We start from the raw sequence: 22059 nt of genomic DNA, 5'->3' as shown, positions 1-22059 counted from the left end.
AGGGAGAGGGAGAGGGAGAGGGAGAGGGAGAGGGAGAGGGAATGCAAAGCTTTGTTGTGGCTGTCATCAGAGCTAAGGGACTTGGCTTGAGCCCTGAATAGTTATTCCTACCCAGACACAAACAGCTTGGAAAGAACAGAACGTGGACCTGACAGTCATGTACCCTATTTCTCCCTAGGGATGAGGACAGGGAGCCCCAAACAGGAGACCATGTGACCATGGCGGGGAGGAAGACAGGAGCAAAGAGGAGCTCCAACTGTAGTCCTAGGTCCTGGCAGGGAACACATCCCAGGGTCACGGCAGCAGGGAGGCAGGCCTTAGATGAAATAGAAGACTAGGAACGAGTGCCCCGTGGGAGCCAGCAGAGGCCCTGGGGAAGACTGTGTGTGTCAGCAGACAGGCCCCATGCAAACCTAGATCACTGCTTACAGCTTTGGGCTCCTGCAAATTATGCCTTAGGCTTCCAAGCTGAGCAAGCCCAGGCTGCCAAGTGCTGACGGCACAGAATGAGCCTGAGCCTGGGGAAGCAACAGCAGGAGACCTCATGCACGCAGCCCAAGGTACCAGCTCTCTGAGACCTGAACCCCCAAATGCTACCAATCTCCAGCCCTTTGGATCAAGGCTGGCCAATAAGAAGGAGGGGAGAGAGAGGGGGATCCCAAACACAAGGCATCCGGACACACTAGTGGCAGGGCTGGCTAGTGGTTAGTAGCTCATGTGGCAATGGTGGGCAGGAGGCGTCTTAACCAAGAGTGCTGAATCACTCAGCAGCCTAACCACCTCCAGCGGGGGCGCCCCCTCCTCTGCTGACACCCAGGCTCTTCACACATGGTACTCAGGAGCACACTGGCACAGTACCTACCACGTCAGCCACATGCTAAACCCAGTGCCACACTGGCACACTACCCACGTCACACACTCGATAAACCCATACCACCCCCGATGTCACCATTGCCCCCTACAAAGAGCCAGCCACCTCAGCCAGGCCGCATCCTGAAGATGGAGCTAGGAGACATGACACTGCCTTAGGAATGCTTAGATTCTGGCGCCTTGGGCAGCCCTGGTTGGTCCAGAATGATCCATCTGCATAGCTACAAATTACAAACAAATTATGAGTTTAATTGAAACTAAATCTGTTGCAAACAACTCAGCAATAAAATATAGCTAAAGTCTCTATTTTGGTGGCCAACAGGCCACCTGTGGCTCATGGCCACCCTCCTGGCAAGTACAAAGATAGAGGGTCCCACCAGCAAAGTGTTCCTCTGGACAGGGCAGGGCTAGAGAGCAGTGGGCCCAGGTGATGGGATGCCCTTGTATCTGAAGTCTCCCTGACTGGAAGGAGTCCTCCTGCACGGCTGGGACTGGAGACTTTGGCTCTCGTGAGAGTCCTGATGACAATTTGTCACTGTGGGTTTCCTTTAGCGTCTCATGACATCTGCTTCCCCTGTCCACCATTCTGTCTCCATGTACTCCTCTGTACAACCCAGCTGGCCTCCAATACACATGCACAGGCGAGCACGTGTCCCCCATTTGCTACAAAAGCAGGCCCCTTCATTTCTGGCAGCCAACATCATCTCCAAACAAGGGTCATCAGAAAGAGCACAGATCCCTCAATCTGGTATTAGAAGGGCCATGAGAAGTGACAGAAGGACTCTGAGGCTGGAGAAGCTCACAGTGGGATGTTGGAGATTGCTTCCAATGCTCTGATTCGATCGGGAAACCGCGTGACCAGATGCTGAAGGTCCTTGTACTCAGATGGTTTTTGATCAATCGATAAAGATGCCAACGGCCAATGGTTGGGCAAAGGGAGATGGGGTGGGACCTTTAGATTTGTGTGGGCTAGGAACTGAGAAAAAGGAGACAGAAGATTGCCATGACTTGGGAAAGAATGAGACACTGGGGCGGCAGGAAATAAAGCCAATCAGCCATGTGAGACTTCAGGTAAGCGGCCACTGGCCACTTCCCCGATTGGGCCTGGGGTAGCAGGGGAAGGTTTAGAGGTGCCCAGTCATTGAGGTAGCAAAGGCATTTAAACAATAAGCTAATGTGTGTGTGTGTGTGTGTGTCTGTGTCTGTGTCTTTCATTTGTGTACCCAAAGATAGCTCTTGGGTGTGTTTGATCTGTTGGGAGCACAAAGCGGTATTGTAAAAATTCATACCAACAACGGGATCTGAGGATGCCTGGCAGGAGAAGACACACAGGCCCTGCTGAGGACATTAGAGGCAGCCCCTGGCGCTTGCCCAGGTTGGACCCTGAGGCTGGCAGAGCCTCCTGCAAACTTTGGAGGGATTCCCCCACCCCCAAGTGACCCTGGAGCTCTGATAAGTTTTGGCTCCTCTCCTTGGTTACTAGAGAAAATCCAAAGTCAAAGGAATAGTGCATGACAGTCCCTTCCCAATGCAGAAGACTCACTGATGGAACTGTCCATCGTTGCTGAATGGGCCACCAAAGACACCCTGTTATGGTTCACTCACTGCAAATAAAGCCCCCCTACCCTGCCTACTTCCTTACTTCTCTCTCCTGTGCCTTGAGGTTGCTCTCGGCAAAGGTGGGCAGCCTCTCTGGCAGACCCAAGCCTGGCTGCCTGCACAGAGACACTGCCTTAGGAATGCTTAGAATTCTGGAGCCTTGGGCAGCCCTGGTTAGTCCAGAATGGTCCATTTGCATAGCTATCAATTACAAACAAATTATGAATTTAATTAGGAATATACTCTGTACAAACCACTGAAAGGTCATCATAGCAAAGGCTTCCAACCACTCAGAAAAAGCCAGACAGAAAGTCAGGTCTCAAAAGCAGACGAGACTCAAGCTGCTTACCTGGGCCAGTGGGATCCGCAAGCCTCCGGAGGCGACCGCTGGAGGTCCGTGTGACTCCTAAGAACAGAAACAAGGGGGAAAGTTCACACAAGGTCACCAGGCTCCCCCTTCCTAGTGGGTGGCTAACATTGGGTGTGTTCCCACTTCTACACCTGCCAAGGGCTGCAGAACCAAATAACCCCAGACAGGTAGCCACCTGTCCCTCCGAATGATGACAGCCACCCACCTGGATGCTTCACACAGCTGTCACAAGACCCATTGTGCAAATATGGGAGCAGAGTCTCAAAAGGGCTGGGTAACCTGCCTAGGGCCACACAACAACCAGAAACTGAACCCGTGGTGAGAGACCAAGTCTGGGTTCACCTTAAATATCCTCACAGCATTGATTGCTGATGGAGAGGAGTCATCTTGGTCTACAGCACTTGGCCAGGACCTACCACTTAAGACCCACACCTGATAAACAGGGTTTCCCAAACACATGAGCCAGAAGCCCTGTCCATCCTCTATGGCTCCAAAGACTGGGAAAAGTGGGGCTACATTGAGGAAAATGGGAGGGAACTGCTCTCTCTCTAAGAGGGGGCACAGGGAGAGTCTGGATCAGCTCAGTCTCGTGCCACACTCCACCTCCAACTACATGTGCCCCTTGGCTGGCTGGCACTCCCCTGTTGGCGAGGCTTGTGGTGGGCAAGTCCTAACTTGAGGAATTTGCAAGGCGCTAAGCTGAGCACACCCATGGGCTGCCAAGAAGAGCAGACTCGAGAACCCATATGTCTGCAAACCACAACCAGGTCATGGTGTTTAGGGAGTGTCCCACTTAAATGCCACACACCTATCCTTCAGCGAGTCACAAGAACACCCCAACCTAGGCCAGAGAGGCCATCTCTCCCAACCCCAACAGCAAGATGATCTAGGTGATTAGGCTAGACCTAAATACTTCCCTGTATCCTCCACTACCTGATACACATCTAGCCTATTAGTCAAAGGGGAAGGCTTCTCTTTAGACTCCTGCACACTTAGACACACTCATCCATCCATCATGGCTCATTCTATTCATCCATCCATCCATCCATCCATCTACCCAACCACCCATCCATTCAACCACTGACCTACTTGTCTGAAATTCCTGGCCTGTCCACCAGGAGGAGGATGTATGGGTAGGTAGATGGAAGTGGTGAACCAAAGGCTAAGCAGAGTGTGGATGGGTGGGTGAATGGATAGAAAAATATGTAGATGGATGATCACGTGGATGAACGGATGGGTAGGGGGATGAGATTCAGTCCACTATCATTAAGGCAAGAGCATGGCAGCTTCCAGGCAGGCATGGTGCAGAAGCCAAGAGCTCTCCATTTTGTTCCGAATGGAACCAGAAGGCTACTGTCTTCCAGGCAGCAAGGAGGAGGGTCTCAAACAGGTAGATGGGGGTTATGAGGAGCCAGTATCTGGTCCTTGGAATTGACCCAGCCCTCTGGACTAGGAGTGTGACTCAGGTGAGCTGCCCAGGGCTGTGGAGAAGGAGCAGAGGCCTTCTTCTGCTGAGTGTGCTGAGGGGAGGGGATAGTATGGGCACCCCAGCAGCAGCACACCCATACCAGATGAGTTACACTGCATCTGTGGATGAACGCGGTCACCCCATCCCTTCCTACTGCCTTGTATACAGTGAATTCATAAGAGGCACATACCAGGACCACGTAGTACTAGTGAACAGCAATTTTGTCCCCAAGTCCACTGTGTCCTTGTCTTAGTTAGGGTTTCTATTGCTGTGAACAGACACCATGATCAACACAACACTTACAAAGACTACTGTCTTCCAGGCAGCAAGGAGGAGGGTCTCAAAGCCTACCCCCCACAGTGACACACTTCCTCCAACAAGGCCATACCTCCTAATAGTGCCACTCCTCGGGCCAAGCATATTCAAACCACCACAGTCCCCAAAACAGAAACTGGGGTGAGGAACAGCCGATAAGAAAAGGCAGCACTGAACATTCCTGTGGCCTGAGTCACTTCCGAATGAGATGGCTTTGCAGGGATGCTGAGGACAGAGGGTGCCCTGTCCTGTCTCTGGGCAGCTGAACAGCCACACCCACCACCTGCCCTCTGGTTTCAGACAAAAATGCAAGAGGATCTAAGTGTGTTAAAGGACCTTGGGCATCTGAGCCTTCTCCCCAAACCCAACTGGGAAAACAGCATTGTTTTTGGATTTCTGGGGCAAAGTTTTCATTTTCCTTACACTATTTATTTTTCTGATTTCCTAAAAGAGGCATCCTTACCAGGTTGCACTGCCAGAAAAGCTGTAGAGACAACTCCACCACCTAGAAGGGGCTGGGGATTCCTGGTATCCCAGGCTTGGCATGGTCCTAAAAAGACCCCCAGACCAGGGGATGGCTCAAACGCACTAGCTTGGACTTCCTCCCACAGGCCTGTGTCCAAGGCAGCCAAGGACCGTGATCCAGCAGAGAATTGAGTTATTTTTATGTGACTCTAAAATAAAGAGGATCCAGAAGGAAGAAGACACACAAAACCCTGCCATCTGTAGCCAGCCAGCAAACGACCCAAGTCCTCTGAAGCTGAGGTCCGGCTGCAGATCATACCTCACGGGCACTGGCTCTGACTTCATCCAGTTAGAGCTTCCAGGTCAGAGGGGACACAGTGAGAGTCTTCCTCTGGGCTATTAATATCTAGTGACAAGGGTGCAGGGGATGCTGGAGAAACAGCTCGATCTGTAAAATGCTTGTCACGCAAGCATGAAAGATCTGAGTTTGATCCCAAAAACCCATGTCAAAAAGCCAAGTGTAGTGGTCCATGCTTGTAGCCCAGCACAGGTGGAAACAGACTCAGGGGCTCTCTGAACGAGGCAGGCAGCCTCACCAAACCAGGGAGCTGCAGGCCAATGAGAGACCTTGTCCCAAAAAGCAAGATACGAGTGCGGGACATGGTGGTGCACATCTTTAATCGCAGAACTCAGGAGGCAGACGTAAGTGGATCTCTGAGGCTACACAGTGCAGCCAGGGCTACACAGTGTGCTCCTGTTAAAAATAAACAAATAAGCCAGGCATGGTGGCGCACGCCTTTGATCCCAGCACTTGGGAGGCAGAGGCAGGCGGATTTCTGAGTTCAAGGTCAGCCCGGTCTACAGAGTGAGTTCCAGGACAGCCAGGGCTACACAGAGAAACCCTGTCTGGAAAAACCAAAAAAATTTTAAAAAATAAAAATATAAACAAAGTAGAGGCTAGGGAGACAGTCTTCTGGTAAGGGGCCTGCTATTCAAGCCTGAGTTCAGATCCCCTTCCCACGGGTGCGTGCACGAATCACAGGGGAGGCAGAGACAGGAGGATTATCAGGAGCTCAACAGCCACATGGCCTAGCTGTATCACTGAGACTCAGACAGTGAGACTTCTATCTCAAAAATTATGTGAGGATTTCACTTTGCTGGTGCCCCCCCCCCCATGCTTCTGAGCTGGGGTAAAGGGAGAGGCATGAGGGACTTCTAGTGAGCTTATTTACTGCTTTATGTATTTACATAATGTATATACATTTGTGTCAGGGTGTGTGACTCCTGCCACAGTGGCTTGTGTGGAGGTCAGAGGACAACCTTGGGTGTCTGTCCTCTCCTCCATTGCTTGAGACTCTCTCTTCACCACGTACTCTACACCAAGCTTGCTGGCCTGCACTCTCCCAGAGCTTCTGCTGGGGTTTCAGACCTGCACTACCAGGCCTGGCTTTATGTGAGCTGTCAATCACCACACAGACTCACCATGGGCACATATCAATTCCCAACGTGGAGAAGACACTGTATACAGAGAGAAAAATGGATTTCAATTTTTAAATTTTATTTATGTGTTTGTTTGTTTGTTTTGGAGACAGGGTTCCTCTGTGTAGCTCGGGATGGCTCGGGATGGCGTTGAACTCAGATCCCCCTGCCTTTGTGTCCTGAGGTCTGGGACTAGCAGCAGCATCACCGCACTCTGCTCTGTCTTTCTCTTCTGAGACAGAATCTCCCTTCATAGCCCAGATAGGCCTGGGACTCATTCTGCATCTCACAATGACCCTCAAACTCATGGCAATCCTCCTGCCTTAGTCTCTTTAGAATGACAGGCAGGTGTCACTACGCCCAGCTTAAGTTTTTTTTCTTAAAACTCATAAAAATCCTTGGAGAAGGGCCAGGTGGGTCCCAGCTGACCTCATCCCAGGAGTTCCTTCCTCTTGGGGCCTGGTGTGAGGGCTCCAGCGCTCTCTCTCCTCTCTCTCTCTCTCCCTCTCCCTCTCCCTCTCCCTCCCCCCCCTCACACACATACACACACACACACACACACACACACACACACACAAACACTCACACCCTGTCAGCTGCTTGCTGCAGGTGTGAGGTGTGAAGGCTGCAGGTGGCCCTGAGAGCGGATTCCAGGCGTATCAGTCAGGGCTTATCTGCAGCAGGCACTGAGCTAAGAGGCCCCTACCCAGCACAGGGCTGCTGCCAACCCTCTGGCTGTGGATTTGTGAGAATTCCTTCCCTGGTATATTGATTATTTATCTGTTGCTGTCATAAAACACCCTGAGCAAAAGCAACTTAAGGAAGAGAGCTTAATTTGACTTCTGGTTTCAGAGGAATAAGAGTCCACAATGGGGGTGGTAGAGGTGCTCATCTTTAAACTCAGGAGGCAAAGACAGGTGGATCTCTGTGAGTTTGAGGCCAGCCTGGTCTATAGCGCAAATTCTAGGACATTCCAGGACAGCCAGGTCTACACAGAGAAATCCTCTCTCAAAAACAAACAAAGAAGTCCATAATGATGGGGAAGCTGAGACATCACATCACAACCACTAGCAAGAAGCAGAGAGAGCAATGGGCCATGAGGTTTTCCACTCTCAAAGGTAGCCTGTGTGGTATGCTTCCTCCAGCAAGGCTGCCCCTCCTTATCACCTCTCCACACCGACTGAGAGTCAGGTGCTCAAATACCTGAGACTATGGTGGCCATTTCTCATTGAAACCAGCACATCTGCAAAAACCGAAAGACAACTTCCTGGTAAGTCTCGGTGACAAAGCTCCCAGTGAGATCATTGGGTTTAGTTACAGAGCCTAGGTGGAGAGTTACTGCCAGGAGTGTAAGTGACCCTGAAGCAGCCTCGATGGAAAGTCTTAGCACAGAGGATGGCTTCCCTAGAGTTTCACAGGTAGAACCCTGTCAGCCTCCCACAGTCTATATATACCAGCACCGCCCCACCAAGAGGGCACTCAAAATTAGGGCTGACTTGCATAAAAATGGCTGGGAGGGGCAGCTGGAATTTCTGAAGGTCCAATGACCCTCCCCATCCTTTCCCGTGAGGAAAGGTCCAGAGCCAACAGGTCTTCTTGCAATCCCAAGACTGCAAGCTGAACTGGTGACGATGGTGGCTGCTTTGCTTGGGGGACCTTGTTCTATAGCAAGACTGGCTCAAAAGTTTCATTTCTTCCTCCACAAGAGTAGGGGCTGGGGATGGAGGTGGCACGGATCAAACAGTATCATCAGAGAGCCCTTGGCCTTGAAGCCAAATCTCAGTCCTTTATCTATTTACTCTATAAAGTGGAGGGCCTGCTTCCTGTCCGACAGGCTAAGAGAGGCAGACAAGCCCATTCTCCTACAAAATGCCAACCAAAAGGAGGTGCTGCACTGTCTCTGTAAAGGGCCCTTGGTCTGCCAGGATTAGTTAGGGCTTACCATGGGGGCCCAGCTGTAGGACCAGACCTCCCACCCTGGAGGCAGTGTTGCATATCCTAAGCTAGAGTTAAGAATTGTAGCTTTTACTGTCTGGATACTTTTTAGCTGTTGGAGGCAGTTTCCATACTTGTGGATTGCCTTGACGCTGTTTATATGTTGCTGTTAGTTCTGCTTCCTCAAGAGGGGCTGCCCTGAGGAGGGGATCAAGTACTCAGATGATTTCATGTGAACCTTCTCCCCATTCTAACTGGTCAAATAAAGGCTAGAGCTTGTGATTGGGCAGTGGAAGGAAAAGGTGAGGCTGGGGGTTTTAGAGATGGGGAAAGAGAGGAAGGAAGAGAGGGAGAATAGACAGAGAAGACTGAGGAAGAGGAGGTGGAAGGAAGATGGAGCAGAACCACGTGGCCCGGAGAAGCCACAAGTACAAGAAATCTCCTAGCTGGGGAATAGAGTAGTGTAGTGGTCTATCTGCCCGATCTGGGTGGGCACGCAGCTTATAAATACGGTAACTAAGTTGCGGGTTTATCGGGGTTGGAGATTTACTGCAACATCCATATCAACAAGCTGTGGGTGGGTGAAGACACTTACTAAGCATAGCTGCTGCACCAGACGCCATGCTGAGAGACATGGATACAAGGGAGCTTGTACAGTGTCCAGCCAGCAAAGGTATCTGACACACAGATGAGGAAGACAGCTCAGGGCCTTCACGGGGCAGCGAGCATTCCAACTGTGAGATGGCCAAGCCCATCACATGACGTTAGTACCCACCCAAGGACCTGCAGAGCCTTCTTCAAAAACACCCCAGTGGCTATCGGGGACTCACTGCTCTCCAAAATGCGTCACTGAACTTGGATCTCAGGTGTGAGCCAAAAGGCTTGTCAGGTGTAAGTCAGTATATCCCAAATGTTTGGTGTGTCACCCTCACACTGCAAACAGATTCTTCCTGTGTGCACACGTGCATGTCAGGGGATGACCTCGCTGCTAGGGAGACTTCCACCTTGTTTTTTGAGACAGGATCTCTCACTGGGACTAGGGGCTCCCAGATTGGTTAGTCTGGCCAGTCAGTGAGCCCTAGGGATTCCCTTGCCTCTCTACCTCCTCAGGACCAGGATTGCAGGCACAGATCACTACAAGGTTTTCTTATGTGATGTTGGTGAACCCGGGTCTTCACGCTTGTAGCAGGCACTTTACCAACTGAGCCATGGCCCTGGTTCTAAGCATCAATCCTCAAGAATTCAAACTTAACCCATTTGAGGATGCGGTGGGTTGGGAGCTGACAGATGAAGGGGTAAAAAAAGCCTGCTTCTTCACTCCTCATTTATCAACACCTTGACTTAGTAGCCAGAAAGCAGACTTTACCAAGGAAGGAGGTGAAAGTTTGGAGCCTGCAGATCAATGTGGAGCTGTATGGGCCAGCAATGAATGGCCATTAAGAGCCACAAAGTCAGAAATCAGCCCAATGAGCCCACTCAGGAGGCCCTGTCCCCAGAAGACCACTGAAACACAACAGACACCAAAAGTCCCTAAAGCCAGCCGGTGTGTGTGTCGGGGGTAGAGGGAAGCTGGAGTGTGTCACCCTGGAGCACCCAAAGTAGCAGAGGATGTGGAAATAAGACCGGAAACAGCTAGACAGAATGAGAGATGGCTGAATGGAAAGGCCAGCGCCTCCTGGCTCCTGTGACCAGCATCTCCCAGGACATCCAGATCCCTGGAGAGACACTCACACCCCAGGCGAGAACCTCTGCTCTGGGAGTGGGGCAGGGGCATCTTTCTCCCTGTCATCAGGGACTTGTGTGGAGAAAGCTCCCCTGGAAGTCTGAGAAGTCCTCCCATCCCAGAACATGGTAAGTGTTCTAGTCCACTGAGTAGCCACTGTCTGCCCTCATGACCTTCCAGTTGCCAGGCTCCAACAAACACAAGTTAGCCTCAGCAGAAGCTTGCTGCTACTATCAAACTGTAGTAAATTCAACAGTGTATTAAAGCCATATGCAAATTTGTAATATGCAAATTATCCAAATGCAAGATGGACTAATAGTTAAGCTGGTGGCTTATGCCTGTGGTCCCCACACTCAGAAGGCTGAGGCTGGAGAACTGCCATGAGTTCAAGGCCAGGCTGAGCTACATAGGCAAAGGGCCAGCCTGCTGACACTTGGTTTTTAGTCCCAGCTATCAGGAGGCAGAGACTAGAAGATCTCTGAGTTGAGTCCAGCCTGCTCTACAGTATAAGATTCTGTCTCTAAAAGAAATATTTTTAAATTTGTTTTTGTTTTTCAAGATGGTTTCTTTGTGTAGCCCTGGCTGTCCTGGAACTCATTCTGTAGACCAGGCTGGCCTCAAACTCAGAGAGATCCACTTGTCTCTGACACCTGAGTGCTGGGATCAAAGGTGTGTGCCATTACCACCCAGCAAGAAAAAAAGGAAGGAAGGAAGGAAGGAAGGAAGGAAGGAAGGGAGGGAGGGAGGGAGGGAGGGAGAAGACATTAATGCACAATCCAAACCATGGTGCCCCATAGTGAGTATCTGGAAGTCTCTATGAACTCTCACCCCGTACCAGAGTCACTCTTGCCTTGTTCTGTGAGGATCAAGACCTTCATAGCACACCCACACCCTACTCAGAAGGCATCTCGGGTACTCAAGTGAGTGGAACCCCCAGAGTTGGGGTAACAAAACACCAATTCCCCACAGTTCAGGAGCCCAAGCACGCAGATAGAACTGGTTTCCAGCAAAGCCCTTTTTTGTTTTGTTTTGTGAGACAGGGTTTCTCTGCATAGCCTTGGCTGTCCTGGAACTCGCTCTGAAAACCAGACTGGCCTCAAACTAAGATCTGTCCCCCTCTGCCTCCCAAGTGTTGGGATTAAAGATATGCCCCACCACTGCCTGGCTCAGTGAAGCCTTTGTCATCTTGTTTTCATGTGGACCCTGCTGCCCCCTCCCCCTCATAAAGATGCCAGTTCTCCAGGCTCAGGCCTCAGCTGTATTACCTCCCCATGAACTGCATATCCAAACCGTCCCATTGAGAATTAAGACTTCACTGTGGAACTAGGGGAAGGGGTGTGTGTGTGTGTGGTTGAATGAGAAGGGGGAGGGATTTGAATGAGAATGCCCCCACAGACTCATATATCTGAATCCTTGGTTCCCAGCTGGTAGAACTGTTTGGGAAGGATTAGGAGGCGTGGCCTTGTTGGAGGAGGTGTGTCACTGAGATGAGGTTTCAAAAGCCCATGCTAGGTCCAGTGTCTCTCCCTGCTACCTGCGGACAAGGATGTAAAACTCTCAGCTGCTTCTCCAGCGCCATGTCTGCCAGTGGGCTGCCATGTTCCCCATCATGATGAAAATGGACTAACCCCTCTGGAACTGTAACCAAGTTCCTAGTTAACTGCTTTCTTGTATAAGAGTTGACTCGATCTGGTGTCTCTTCAGAGCCATTCAAACAGTGGCTGAGACACAAGAGGACAATTCAGTCCATACAGATCAGAGACAAAGCTTACAGCCTTACTTCCCCACAGAGAGCTCAAGTGGGAGAGAAAGGAAGCAGTGGCCAAGATGGGGTGAGGCAGTTGATGCCAGAAGCAGGCCACCCTGCTGCTCAAACACCAGGGAAGCAATGTTGGGGTACAGCTGAGTGGGGGGCAGTAGGACACAGCTTTTCTTCATACATCCTGTACGGGTCTCCTGGAGCTACCTTCGTTGACCCTCCAGGCCCTCCTTGGTGTGACCAAGCTGACCTCTTACTACGGGGGCTATGAGAACAGGGCCCTCAGGTCTGCTGGTTTCAATCAGTAAGAGGTGTTAGTACAGGAGACAGCCGAGGAGTCCCTCCTGTTCCCTTCCTTGAAAGGTTCCCAGCAACAAGTTTTGTCCCCTTGGTGGTTCTGGCTCCAAGGGAGCAGCTCCTTTTGTTCAAGTCCCCCACAGCCGGGCTCAGGCCCTGAAATCTGGTGGCAGGACTTCCTCCCACTGAGCTCTGAGTGGAAGCAGTGGTCCAGGGACTGCAGCAGGAGCCTCTCAGCCAGAAAGCTATTCCACTTGGCACCGCTTAGCTGCATTTATGGCTTCCCTGGTTGTTTCCGTGTGTAGTTCGGTTACTGCTCAGCATCCCTAGGTAGAAATGGAATCCAGGAATTCTCTCTCCATTTCCAGATACAGTTCCTCCTCCTGTGCATGATCCAAAATCACAGCCACCAGCCACCAGCATGTTCTGCCGCTCTCTGCGCCAGAAAACTGTGGGCAGTTGGGAGGGGCGGGATTTGAAATGCACAGAGCCAGGAGCCAGTCTCAGAAACCATCCCAATTGCCAGGGGGAAAAAACCTATACAAGGAGGGTTCTGTTCTCCTGCAGCCTGAGTCAGAGATGTAGCTCTAATCAGAAGGGCGGGCAGGGACATATCTGATCATTATAAATGTCTCACGTGCTGCTGGCTCTTGACTGGAATCACACTGCCAGGACAGCATAAAAACTGCAGCCACTACGCACTCTCCCTCCATAAATCTCCACTCTGGGGGCCGGGCAGATGGCTCAGTGAATAAGGTGCTTGCTGCATAGCATGGGGACATGGGGTCAGATCCCCAGTACCCACATAAGAAGCTTTAATCCCAACACTGAGGAAGCAGAGGCAGGGAAATCCACGAGACTCACTGGCCAGCCAGTCTATATCAATGGGGGAATTCCAAGCAAATGAATGAGACTCTGTCTTAGCTGGGGTAGGTGTGGTGGTGGTGGTAGACAGGCCTTTAAGCCCAGTACTAAGGAGGCAGAAACAGGCAGATCTATGTGAATTCAAGGCCAGCCTGGTCTACAGAGCAAGTTCCAGGACAGCCAAAAGCTACACAGAGAAACCCTGTCTGGAAAAAAAATACAAACAAACAAAATAAACAAAACAAAAAAAAAATTAGAGAAGGGGGGGAGAGGAGGGGAGAAGAGAGGAAGAGAGTCTCTGTCCCAGAGAAACAAGGAAGGTGGTAACTAACTGAGAAACAATGTTCAAGTTTGACCTCTGACCTCCAGTCACAAGTGCATACACACCCACAAGAAGGAACATGCACACACATAACCCCTCTCCCATCCCCCTCTCTTCTCCTATAGGAATCCCAGCCACCAAAATAAATGAAATTTCAGTCTGGTGTGGCGATGCGTACCTTAAATCCTGGCCCTTGGTACAAAAGGTTGGAAGCCTTAAATTCCAGTCCAGCCTGGACTACAAAGTAAGTCTGTCTCAAATCCTGACTCAAAAGATAAGGGGGCAGGAGAGAAAGAGAAGGAGAAGGAAAGATACTGACCACTCAGAAAGATAAACTTTCTGTTTTCTCCCCAGAAAATAAAACACTGGTCTTGGTGAAGAAGAGAAGCCAAAAGACAGTCACAAAAATGTTACTCTGGAGAAGTAACGGCTTAATTGATACTTTTCTAGATTTTGCTTTATTCTCTATACTTAATAGCTGTTTCAAACTACAGTTAAAATTGTGGGCAATACCTGTACTCAGCATACAGAGGCAGGGGGTCACCACTTTTTAAGTGTTTAAGCACACTAGATTAGAACCCCAAGTCGCCTGAGAGTATGGGTCTGCAATCGCGAATCTTCATTGTTAAGGTGACTGGACTTGGTCTCACAGAGGAGGCGTACCTCTTCCTGCCTTCGTCTAGGACATCGTTTTCAGAGAGCTTTAATGGCGGAGGGAAGACCCTCCCTAAGTGCAGGCAGCATGATCCCACAGGCTGGAGCTCTCTGTTGCATAAAAGAAACAAGGAGCTGAGCCCCAACATTCACCTCCCCCTCTGTTTCCTGACTGTGGGTGATCAGTGACCAGCTGCCTCCAGCTCCAGCTTCCATCATGACCCCCTACCCCCACCCCCACGGACTGGCCCATCACACTGTGAACCAACATGACACGTCCCATGCTTTTGTTGAGAACTTTGTCACAGCAACAGGAAGGGAGCCAACATGTAATTCACTTCACCTTGGGGTCACTGGATTACCACACAGGGATTCCTCACAGAGAGGAGGAGGCAGAGGACCGCCATGCCGAGAGTTCCTGGAAGGAGCGACCAGGATAATGAGAGGAAGACTGAGGCCAGAGGAACAAAATGTTAGCTTGCAGGAAAAGCCAGAGAACTATGCCTGATCGCCAGAGGAAGGAAGCTTCCAGAAGAAATCACTGCAAAGTAACCAGCCAGCAGACAACTGGTTGCCAAGTGACCCAGGTAGCCTGTCACCTGCAGCCATTGATCCATGCCCATGGGCTCGAGAGGTGACAGGGATGGAGAGATCACACTGCGCCAGCCTCGTGTGCCAGTCACTGCAAGGAATGAAGATGGTGGACAGCTGGTCTCAAGAGCGAACCAGCGCAGGGACACTCAGCAGGTTGATGGACAGTTTCTCTCCATCATACCTCTTGATGAAATGCTATCCTGAGGATACTTTCCTGGCTGCGGGTGACAGCCATAACAATAGCCAAAGAGTCACCATTACAGTGAGATGGATCAGTGTGCCAGACCCTCTAGGAAAGCGGGTGAGGGACCGCCAGACACAGGACGTCCACTCTGAAGAGCCGCCAGAGCTCTGGCTTTGACCCACACCTGGTATGTGACTTCCCGGCGAAAGGGCCTGAGTGACCGGGACATGCAACCCTGAAAGCAGGTGCCGCTCAGATAATTAAACGATACGTTTCACACTTGTGGGGACAAGCAGGGCAAGGGACATAAAAGTGAACCTTACAACAGGTAGGGTTTTATGTTCCGGTTCCATTTCCTGATTGCATCGCTGAAGGAAAAGTCCACAACACAAAACATCGACCACAGGCAACAACAGCAAAACAAACAAACGAACGTGATGGATACAGGGTCTGTCTCAGAAAGCATTTCCAGAGGGGAGAAAAAAAAAATCAAATAAAATAAAGGCAACCGAGGTCCACAGTCAAAGCCAGCCCGCAGCCACCAGGAAGCTCTGCCACCCAGTGACTCATCCGACATAGCTGAGGTTTTACCACACCTTGTAAGCAGGGAGGCAGCCCGATGCCAGTGCTGGTGAGAAGCCACCATTCCTCCCGGCTCCCTGGTACATCTGACTGCCCTTTTGTCTGGCACCCTGCAGTATCCATATGACCCAGAAGCCCTCTGCTCTAACCTTACCTAGCCACTCGCCTGCTCTGCTCTACTGAGCCAAAGATATAGAATTATCAGTGAGTTTTACAAATGACTCCTCCAGACCCCTCTGTGCCCAGCGGTCAAGTCCCTAGCACACTGGAAGATGACAAGCGCTGGATGTAACCCACTTCCAAGTTGCTTGGGTTACAGTAGCCTTATCCTCCGGCTGGGATCTGATCCTCTATAAAGAGGGTTGTGAAAGGAGGGCCCCAGGATGCAAGTCCCATTGATCTCAGCTCAAGGCCCCGGGCAGCCAGCCAACTGGTGCCCAGCCCTTCCTGATAACCGTGCTCACCTGGAACTCAGCTCAAACCTGAGCATGGTTGCCACTACTCCTGAGTCAGCTGCTGCCCCAACATGCCTGGCCTGGTGAGGACCTGGGTATAACACTCCAGGACTCCTGATGCTGCTGTGGCCCACCCTTTGCTCCAGATGTAGTCTGAGGGAGTCAGAGTGTGAGCATGCCCTCGGAGGAGACCACTGTGGCAGAGACTGCAGCCACCCACTGCCACACAGGAGGCAGGCAAGCCTACAGGTCCTCTCCTCGGGATCCTCAAGCCAGGGTCAGACAGGTTGCTTCCTCGAGCCTCAGCTCCACAGAGACCTTCTCTGCCCCTGATTTCAGCATTCCAATCAATGCTGAAGGTCAGGGTTTGACTGGTGACTTGGGACCTAGCCAGGGAAGGTCCGGGTCCAAGGGCCATCCTGCGACCTGAAGCCAGGATTGGCTTTCCTCGCTCCCGTTTCCTGTCCTGAGGTCTTGAGCAGCCAACAGTCAGGCTTCATCGAACCAGGTCAGATCAGTCCCCAAACAAAGCTTGGTTGTTGGAGATCTGCTAGAGGCCACTGACAAGCAAGGCTCCTGGGGCCGCCACCCCTCTCTGGTCAGAGTAGCTTGGTGTCATCTTCACTGCGGCTGCAAGTGGACCCGGGCCCAGGGCAGGGTTGGAGAGATAAGGCCAAGAAACTAGGCTGGGAGCAGCCTGCCCCTCAGCCCTCCGGGCCCTGCAGTGCTGTTGGGAGAGCCACGGGGAGCAGCCAGAATGGAGCCTGAGGCTCGGCAGCACTCAGCAGACACTTCTGGAACAAATGGCTCAGAGCACACGGAAAATTAAAACGGATCAGGAACTCTGGGGAGTCGGGGCCCCTTGCAGCTCAGCATGGCTGTTCTGGCAAACCTCGCCAGAGTTCCTGGAGCCAGAGCAAAGCTATCCCAGAGACCTGCCCACCTGCCACAACTGGCTTTGCTGCTGCCACCAACAACCCTGCAAGCCTGGCTGCCTGACACTATAAGTGCTTTCAACCAGGGCTTAGACTTCTCTTAATTGGGACTTTAGGATCACATGACCTGTGGCAGAGTCAGGACTCTGAGGTCTCTCTAGGAACCCCTCAGCACAGCAGGGCTGTACTTGGTGTCCTTGCAAGCCCCAAGCAGCTTCACCAGCCTCTGGTCCTGATGACTCCCCCCATAAATCCCTAAAGCAGTGAAGAGCTGGGATGTTTCCAAGGTAACAGCCCCAACAAACAAGCCTAAAATGGGGCAAGAGTCACCCCTTTCTCTACCCAAGCACCCTTTGAGCCCAGGGTCTCTCTCTTTGGAGCCCTTGACATCCCTGAGACCAAGAGATCCACTCAGCATGTACCCTGGGGCCTGGCTCTGTGTTGGTCTGTGCTAGATCTTTCTTATCAAAAACATCTTTAGCAAATTGCAGAGCCCACGCAACACTGCCCACGGACAAACATGCGGAAACCCGGTCGCCTCCAGGTTCAATGCCTGTCTTGGAGCCTCAGGCAGCCTGGGACAGACAGGACCATCTGAGAAGGGCACAAAGAGTTCAGGCGGGAGCACACCTTCCATGGTCTTGTTTAGACATCCAGGGGAGGCCTTCAGGCACATGGACAGCCCAATGTCTGACTAAGCCAGCTGCTCCTGAATGACAACTCTGTCCTCTCTGCATCCATCTGGGTGTAAGCAGGTCCCACGGTAGAAGGTGGGCTCTCTCATACTCTTTCTGGTACATTTTACTCAACGCTATGCTGGTAAGATGGTTTGGAGTGGAAAGCTGGGAAGGAGGCAGGGGCAGGCAGGCAGGGTGGATGGCTGTCCATGTCTGAACATGCCTTCCCACCTCTCCAGTGGTCTGGGAAGGGCTGGTTCCTGACTTGTGCTCAGTCAGCTCTCTTGGGACTAGGGGCCTCAGAATCTGGGCAAGGATGGGACATAGCCATAGACTAACTGCGTGAGGAGGCTGCTTCCTCTCCAGCCCACATCCCTTAGATACACTATAGCAAGCAGGCTTGACCATCAGGAGTCTAGAGGTGGCCAGAGCAGACACTGAGGTGTGGAGGGACCAGTGGAGAAAGGAGCTTTTTGTCACCCACACTCACCAGCTCATGGGTAGCTTACTCAGAAGTGACCTCAGAGGGTGCGCCCCTCACCCTTCCAAAGCCCCCTAGAATGCTGGGTAGGGCTGAAACCCCTCATCCTTTGTATCCCTAGGACTGAATCCCTGCCTGGTATAGAGCTGGAAAAGCTAGCCACCTGCTTCGAGAGTCTCCTGAAAGCCACAGGAATCCCAAAATAATTCCAGAACGCACACAGAGATATGCTTGCCCAATTCTGGTGGCTCACAGCTAAGTCCCCCGCCCCGCCCCCAACCCCCGGTCTCTGCCACTGAAGATTTCCAAGAAAGCCAAGGGCACTGAAGAGAGGAATTCCAGGAGACTCATATGCTGTGAGAAGCCAGAGTTTAGGACCCCAGAAAACAACAGGAATAGCCTGCAGCTGGCTCCAGCACAAAGGAACCTGCAAACCATGGACATCGTGGGGAGTCAGAGAAGCCCTGGGCCCCCGCAATGAGAAGCACACAACTCCCACGGCAGTAATTCCTAGGATAGCGGCTAGAGAGCTAGAATAGGTACCTCTGGACCTGTTCCTGTAGAAACGCACCGTCACAACCAAGCACCATCCACATTTAACAATGGAATGAATGTGTGGGGTGAAGAACCCCAGTCCCTACAGCAGCTTGGGACTTAATCCCAAGAGCCTCACAGTTCAATGCTCCTGCCCTTAACCACTGAGCCACATGGCTCTAGCTTTCCACTGAAACAAAGGGGAAGACATGTTTGGGAAGAATCAGGGCTGTGTTAAGCCTGCCAGAGGGTCTCCCAAATGGCCCTGGGGTCCTGCAGCTTCCCTACCTGGTAAGACCCATCTTATTTTCCACTGTGCCAGATCCCTTACTCTCAGAAGGCAGGCTCAACCTCAGGCACCTCCAAAGTCCCAAGCCCCTCCTCCTGAGTGCCCAGAGCACTTGGAGACTGTCTTGCCTCCGAGACAGGGGTGGTAATGAGCTGGTGTCTCACCCGTATCTTGCCTCCTCAGTGACAAGGCAAGCTCCTGCAAGCTAAGAGCATGTCCGTCCCTGCGTTGGCGCCCTCTGGCCCGACTATGGGTGCCCACCTCAGGAAGTGTCCTTGGTGCTTGCAGATAAACCACGCTCCTGGGGTCACTCCAGACTTCTCACCTCCCGTCCTGAGAGGCCCAGGACTGCTCACTGTGGGTCTCTGATCACAGTGTGGCAGCCATTCTGCATATTTTGAGTTCATAAATAGGTCTACAGCGATATTCCCACTCAGTCTACGGGAAAAGCACAAAGCTCTCCGGCTGCCCTTGGATTTGCAGATGCTGTAGAGATCTTTTACATTCTTTGCTACTTTGCTGAATTTCTGATGGCAATGGGGGCTTAGGGACAATCTAACTTCAGCGAGTGGCCCTACTCAGAATGGGGCTGGCCCCAGGAAACCTGGAGGAAATTGGCATGGAGCTGAACCCCTACCACTCAACCCCGTACAACTGCAGACCCAGCACCCCTTGGTGCACTGCCAGGGAGGGAACAAACTGGATATGGTCCAGGCCCTCCCTGTGGCCCATCCTCCAAGGGCCCTGTCCCTTTAGGTAAACACGGGGAATTGAGGAGCTTGGTTTTACAGGGGCTGTAAGCTGGACGTCCACAGGACCTATCATAGAAAGTTCCATCTTTTTAAGAAAATTTACCCGGTTGAGGTTGGGTGGGTATAGGCAAGATGGTGGAGCATGCACTGGTCCACCCCTACCATGTCCAGGAAGCTCCAGGCTCAGACACCCCCATCCAATCTTAGGGTGGTGGGGTCTGGGGTTTGTGCCGTAAGCCAGGCACCTGTGAGCTGAAAGGACCTGGCTACCTCAGTGTCTGGATCCACCAGTCAGGAAGTGTGAAGGACCAAGGAGAAGAAAGCACAGCCCTTGGCTGTCCATCCCCGGGCCAGCCAGAGAGGCTGGGAAATGGCCCCAGTGCCCACAACCATTCCAAACATCTGGAGCATGCTGGGGAGGGAGAAGGGCCCAGTGCCAAACCTGAGCACATACCACCTGGAAGCCCCCTCCTCCCCCACCATCACATCAGCATGTTCTCCTGAAAAACCGCCAGTGACAGGGGCCCAGCAGCCAAGTTAGCAACTTAGAGCTTCTGCTGTGGAAGGCTTTTTTTTTTTTTTTTTTTTTTTTTTTTTTTTAGGGAAGCTAAATGACTCTCTTTGAGATGAAGTAAAGTCATTTTTGGTTCCTGAATTTGGAAAGCAAGAGGAAACAGAACAAGACCTGGAGGCAGGAGAATGGCTCAAATGACCTCTTCAACTCTAACTCAGCCTCCTGATTCAGAGTTCTTATCTTAAATGAATTCACAGGTTCTTGGCAGAGAGCTTCCTGTCCAGAGAGATTAGGGGAGGAACCTGAGAGAGGGTTTGTGAAGTTAGGGGAGATGGACAATAGATCCGGCCTGGAAGGTAAGATCAGGGCTGACTTAGCCTGCGCTCACAGCCTCAGTTGGGATGGGGGCCCAGAGTAACAGAGTGGGTACTTAGGAAGGATCAGTGTAGAACCCCTGGAAAGCCCAGTAGACAGATAGACAGACAGACAGACACACACACACGCGCGCGCGCACGAACACACACACACACACACACACACACACACACACACACACACACGGCACTCTACCTGCCATAAAGAAGTTGGCATGCTTGGGCACTCGTGGCAATCTAAGACCCAAAGAACTGGCCCAGACCTCCTGGGTGGTCCTGTTTGGAGACCTTCCAGTGCCCCACTGAACAAATGACTAACAGGAGTTACCACCAAAAAAAAAAAAAAAAAAAAAGATACTGGGGCCTGGTCCACCAGGCGCTCAGATTAAGGCAAAGACCCCTCCACCCGGCCCCACCCACCCAGACTGCAGCCAGGCCGGTCAACCACCACCTGTAAGTCAAACATTCCACAGGCAGGGCGAGAAGGGTGCCTTCAGTATGGCTCCTCACACTCTAGAGTGAGCTAGGTCTGTGGGGGACAGCGAAAGGAAACAACTAAGTCAAGATCAGAAGAAACGCTACCGCTCAAAGGACAAGAGCTGTAAACCGCCTCCTCCAGGCCCTAGCGACTCCGGTCTGAGCATAGGGAGAGCCAAGTACTGGGGACGGCAGAGCTCCGATGTGGAGTGTCCCCACGATCCCCATCTGGGGAAGGGGGCAGTACTGCCGGGGGCTCTAGACTGCCCTGGGGGTACAATGTCCGGGGAGGTCTGGGCTACCGGAGCTACTTGGTTCCCGGGTGGCCTCGCCCACTCCGGCCACCAGCGCTCAGGTGACTCGCGCAGGTCCCCGTTGCTGACCCTCCCCACGCCGGGCGCGGCGCCCACCTGAGTAGGACTTCTTCATGGTGCCGCCGTGGCCGCCGCTCCCAGGAAAGTGTGGTGGCGAGGCCGCGGGGTGCGGGCTCCCAGGTGGCTAATCCGGGTCGCCGGAGGGCGGGAGGAAGGCGGGAGCACTGCGGCCCCGCCCCGCCCCGTCGAGGTGCGCGCCTCGCCCCGCCCCGCGCCCCCACGCAGGTGCGTCCCGTGCCACCCGCCACAGCCCCCCTGAAGCCGACAGTAAGTCACCGCAACTTTCCCGAGGCCAGGAGGGAGTTGGAAGAGGAGGAGACAACCAGGGAGGCCCGCGGGCCACCAACGGAACAGTCGCGGAGTGCCAGGACACTGATTTAGGGAGCCCGGCTGAGCACTATCCACCGGTGCCATGCGGGCCGCGCTGGCTGCACTGATGGGCCTGGGCCTCCGTGTCCTCTTCCGGAAGGTGGCCGCTTTGGGGCTGGTCATTATTTCTGTCGCACTTGACATTCAAGAAGAGTTCATTCCATGCTTGTGCCTGGCTCCGTGTCTCCCTGTAATAGCTGCAGGAATACGGATCCCTGCAGCTGCAGAGCTTCTTTAAATTCTTACAAGTGCACGCACAGTAATCTCAGCACTTGGAAGGCTGAGGCAGGAGGTTCACCACAAGTTTAATGCCAGCCTGCGTTATACAGTGAGTACCAGGGCAGCCAG

The 22059-nt window shown here is 52.4% G+C and overlaps 1 protein-coding gene across 2 annotated transcripts in view; it reads right to left on the bottom strand.

Annotated features, from left to right (window-relative positions):
* Septin9 (septin 9) overlaps positions 1-21491 on the bottom strand; it is a 161578-nt gene extending 140087 nt beyond the window's left edge. The window contains exons 1-2 of one of the 2 annotated variants that reach the window (XM_021175472.1): positions 21379-21491; positions 2819-2875 (exon numbers count right to left, since the gene is read on the bottom strand). In XM_021175472.1, the coding sequence (XP_021031131.1) occupies positions 2819-2875; positions 21379-21397 (76 nt within the window). In that variant the 5' untranslated portion in view covers positions 21398-21491. Of the gene's footprint in view, positions 1-2818; positions 2876-15944; positions 16238-21378 lie in introns of those variants that run through there. The other variant, XM_029484178.1, reaches the window with a different exon arrangement.
* Positions 21492-22059: the final 568 nt, after the last annotated feature.

The sequence above is a fragment of the Mus caroli genome, chromosome 11 (genome assembly GCF_900094665.2).
Source record: "Mus caroli chromosome 11, CAROLI_EIJ_v1.1, whole genome shotgun sequence".
Classification (NCBI taxonomy): Eukaryota; Metazoa; Chordata; class Mammalia; order Rodentia; family Muridae; genus Mus; species Mus caroli.
Note: the sequence above shows the minus strand (reverse complement) of the source record. Positions and strands in the feature narration are given on the sequence as shown.